We start from the raw sequence: 4,187 nt of genomic DNA, 5'->3' as shown, positions 1-4,187 counted from the left end.
AACGAGTAGGCAGTTGAAAGGGCAGCTGGAGTGGCAGTGTTTTCCGGGGTGATCCAGGTCTCTGTGAGGGCCAGGAAGTGGAGAGACTGCAGGGAGGCATAGGCTGAAATGGTGTCCGCCTTCTTGACTGCAGACTGGCAGTTCCATAGCCCCCCTAGTACTTCAAGTCCCTTACCGGTGGAGAATGGTGGGTAGCAGAGATTGGATGGGTTACAGCCTCGAGTGAAGGGTCTAATACAAATAATACAAATACATAACACCACCTGACATTTCTTAAAGATGGCCAAACAAAAGACAAAAGAGGGGAAGTAAAATGAATAACTGACCAGTTGGGATTACATTTCCCCCTCTTGGAAAAAGAAGTATCTATTTAAAATGATCAAACCTGTTCCTCCTCCAGCTTTATGCTCCTCCTCTCTCTGTCCTGCTTGCTCCCCGTGGTTATCCTCTATATGAAGAAAACAACGACATGATTTTGTTCGAATGAACGGACGGTCAAGTTATGTTTTTTGGTTCAAATAAGAGGGCAGTCACCTCGCCCCATATTCAATAAGAGAAATGTTAACTATTCCAGTAAGATATTCCAGGTGAAACCTTGTAACCGGTCTATTTTGTGGCTATGTATGCCAGTTTATTTCCTATTATTTCCTATGATCAGCATGCATGCACTTTGAACTGTTTGATGGCACAGAGGAAAGCTCGGCATTATAATATCTATATCAGATTTAGACTCGGACTCAGATTCAGTTAATTTCTTTAATGGATTTTATTAGAATAAGAGTCAAACAAAAACAAAATTCAGAAACCTTGACAAGACAAACATTTAAAATATTGCACATGGAGCATGTTACTGCGCTTTACACATCTCCTCTTGCGTTGGAGACTTCGGGCACGAACTCTCCTTTCCGTCTGCACCGGCGGCTGCTTCAGCTTCTGTAACACAAAGAGACACTCAGGTCACATGATCCCATCCTGGTCTCAGTCAAGTCCATGAAAGGCATCAAATCCACCTCATTACAAGATTTTTTTCAGGATTTCTTCTTATTAATGTACAACGAACTGTGTTTCCGTCACCCATCAGTTTTTGTTTTACAACGAAAAAATAAAAATAAAAGAAACAAGAAAAATCTAGAAGTGACAAAATCTCAAAAATAATAAGTGAGAATTATCACATAAAACATAAATGATTATATTAATGGCAATTATTAGATAGCTTCTTTGAAGTCTGAGGTAAAGCAGTCAATCAGTCTTGATTCAGGTTTTAAGTCTGAGTGGACCCCCGGTGAAATCCCAACACCTCATGCTTCCGTTAGTAAACCCCTGTGGTTGATATTAGAGCGGTTACCCGTCTCTTCGTCTGGTGTTTCAGGAATATGGCAAACATCTGGCAAAACAAACAGCTCAGGTCTTTATGATGTTGAGACGTCGTTGACCATCACACAGGCAGGAGAACTTTACATGGAGCTCACCTGGAATGGTTCCGAGGCTGGAGTCGTCAAAGAACTGCATGCGACGGGTTCTGGACAGCAGCTCCGAGCTTCCGTCCCCGTCAAAGAATGGGCAACTGGGGCCGTCGAGCACGGAGACCTTGGGAGAGCCCAGGGTCATCCTGGGAGAGCCCAGGACATTCTTGGGAGTAACCAGAAACTTCTTGGGTGAGCTGATGAGGTATGAGTCGTCCGGGGTCATGGCCCTGACCCTCTTGGTGAGGGGGCGGGGCGACGAAGGCTTGTCCACCTCGGTCTTGCCCATCGTCCTCAGCTTGATGGCTCTGCTCTTCCACTTGCTGATCTCTTCCTGCTGACTGGACACCAAGCTGATGAGAGAGGACAGGATGTCAGAGAGTTCTCATAGACACAATAGACTCAGGGTGGACTCTTCTAACCCTTCATCTCACCGTCCCAGCTCTGCTATCTTCAGCTGAAGCTGTTTGACCTCCTCCTCCAGTTTGGTCTTCTCCAGCAGAATGCTGCTCTGATTCTTCAAACAGGAGGCAATAGTGCAGTAATCCACATTTAGTGTTGTGTTCAACATAACGAAGGCATCTTTGAAAATAAGAATCAATATTTGTTGACAGCTTCGGATTTTAATGTAAGAAACACCACATTTGTTATTACATGATGCAAACAGGCCAAATAATAGCTAGAAAAACAGACATGTTGTAAGTCAGACTTACCTTGACCTTTTCCTCACTCTGCTGGAGCTGCAGGACGAGTCGCTTGTTGTCCTGCAGCAGCGAGAGCTCCGTTTTCTTTGCAGAAAAGTTAATTGGAAAAATCATTAATAATATTAATTTTGTGTCCATCAAATGTGGTTTTTGTTTCTATTTGGCAATGAGCAGCTGGAACATCTGTAACTGGGAAAATTCGACCTCATTATAATTCTCTTTTTATTCTACATTTGGACAGTTTGGCACCATTATGTGAATGCTGAATTAGTGATTATGAGATTGTCAAATGTGGCTGCACCATTAGAATTGTCATACAATTGAGATGCCGTGCTGGCGACATGAAAGCTATTTTGTTTTGCATCAGAAGTACAGAAACCGCATGTGAAACCTTCAATGTCAATGGATGAAACAACACGAGTGAAGCTGAACTTTGTACAGCAATAACTGCTGCCTGCACTGCCTGTAATCATGGAGGCATAGCTCTTGCTATGGGATCAAGTTTAGAAGAGTAATAAGCTACTGGTCGTAGTTTTTGTCCAAAAGGCTGTTAGAACGCTAGTCAGGAATCCTTGTCTCGCGTCACGTTTGGATGAAAGGTTTTTTGTAGTCTGGGAGTGCTGATACTGATGTGCTCACTAAAACCTGTTTTAGTTGTTTAAAGGATTGTTCTGCCTCCTGTGTCCAAATAATCTTATCCCCGGCTGCCATAGGCTGATCATAGATTAGACCCTGTAGTGGTTGTGCTAATTCAGCGTAATTAGCAATCCATTGCCTGCAAAAGCCTGTCATGCCTAAGAATGACATCATTTACTTTGTGACCTTGTTCAGCTAAAAAGTTCAGCAGTGCTAAAGTGTCTATTTTACAGTCAGCTTGAGTTTTTGAAGCCATCAGAATATCATCAACATACAATAGAATTTTGGTGGGTTAAATTTGGCTAAATTTGATGACATCGCCTGTGTGCTGTGTGTGTATGTGTGTGTGTGTGTGGGTGTGTGTGTGTCTCAGCATGACCTGTCCGTTGAGATAGCCACGCAGGTGATGATTCTCGGTTCCGGGGAGATGAGTCTCGATGCCGTCTGAGTCCTCTGCCTCTTGCCCCTCCTCCTCGTCCTCCTCCGGACCTGCAGCCTCTCACCCAATGTCCAGTTTTAGCAAACATCGTTCCTGCCGCTTTCTCGGTGCACCCTCTCGGTAAAACACATTGCAATCACTCCTTCAATCTTCACCATCATCATCAAAACAAAGTAGTCACTTATCTCCTCCTTTCCCTTGTTTCTGTGTATGTGATGAAATAAGAGGATTGAATGTCTTACCGCTACGGGTTTTACCCCCTTGTTCTGCGTCCCATGGGTGCCCTGGTATTTGCGGAGCGGAGGCTTCTGGCGGTTCGGAGGAGGCCGCAACATGTGCCGGCCTGGGGTGGAGTGGAGGTGGCCGCAGATGAGGCTGATCCGGGTAGGGGGAGGGACAGGCGTCGGACCCAGAGTGACTTCGTCATCATCTCTCCGTTGTTCTCGGCGAGAATAAAGAACAGGATAAAGATTAGAACTTGTCTGTTTGTGTACTTCTTTTTCTTTTCACTCCTGCTCTAGTCTAATTTCCTTATCTTCCTGCTCCCAATCTCTTAGTTTCCTCCACATTTAGTCTTCCCCGAAACCCATATTTGGTTTTCCACAGCTTAAGATATTTGACGCTGTCTTTATCTTTTTCCTGCATATACTTTGAAACTCCTGTATATCACCTTCCGTGTTCCGGCCGCAACACGAATGGCTGTTACCCATTTTTATTTTATTTACACTGTATATCTAGTTCACCCTATCCTACTTTATTTTAAATAGGTTGTCACAAACAAATATAATAATAATAAGAAGAAAAACATACACGGCAGAAACTCACAAACAAATATACGAACGTGCTCAGCAAAAAACTAATGTTTGTCTTACCTGAATGATAGCGCTTTTTCCCTTTTTGTTAACTCAGGCGGCCTGGTGGATCAAAGTAGTTTACGTCGTTCCA

The 4,187-nt window shown here is 43.8% G+C and overlaps 1 protein-coding gene across 1 annotated transcript; it reads right to left on the bottom strand.

Annotated features, from left to right (window-relative positions):
- Nucleotides 1-786: 786 nt before the first annotated feature.
- On the bottom strand, nt 787-2,034 carry LOC311026763 (uncharacterized protein; the record flags this gene model as incomplete). The annotated part of the gene is made up of 3 exons (XM_084030461.1): nt 787-933; nt 1,470-1,816; nt 1,898-2,034. The coding sequence occupies 3 exons, from the start codon at nt 2,032-2,034 to the stop codon at nt 848-850; spliced, it is 570 nt and encodes a 189-aa protein (XP_083886587.1). The 3' UTR covers nt 787-847.
- Nucleotides 2,035-4,187: the final 2,153 nt, after the last annotated feature.

The sequence above is a fragment of the Eutrigla gurnardus genome (genome assembly GCF_963514095.1).
Source record: "Eutrigla gurnardus genome assembly, chromosome: 16".
NCBI classification, from domain to species: Eukaryota; Metazoa; Chordata; class Actinopteri; order Perciformes; family Triglidae; genus Eutrigla; species Eutrigla gurnardus.
This window is presented reverse-complemented; position numbering and strand designations above follow the sequence as displayed.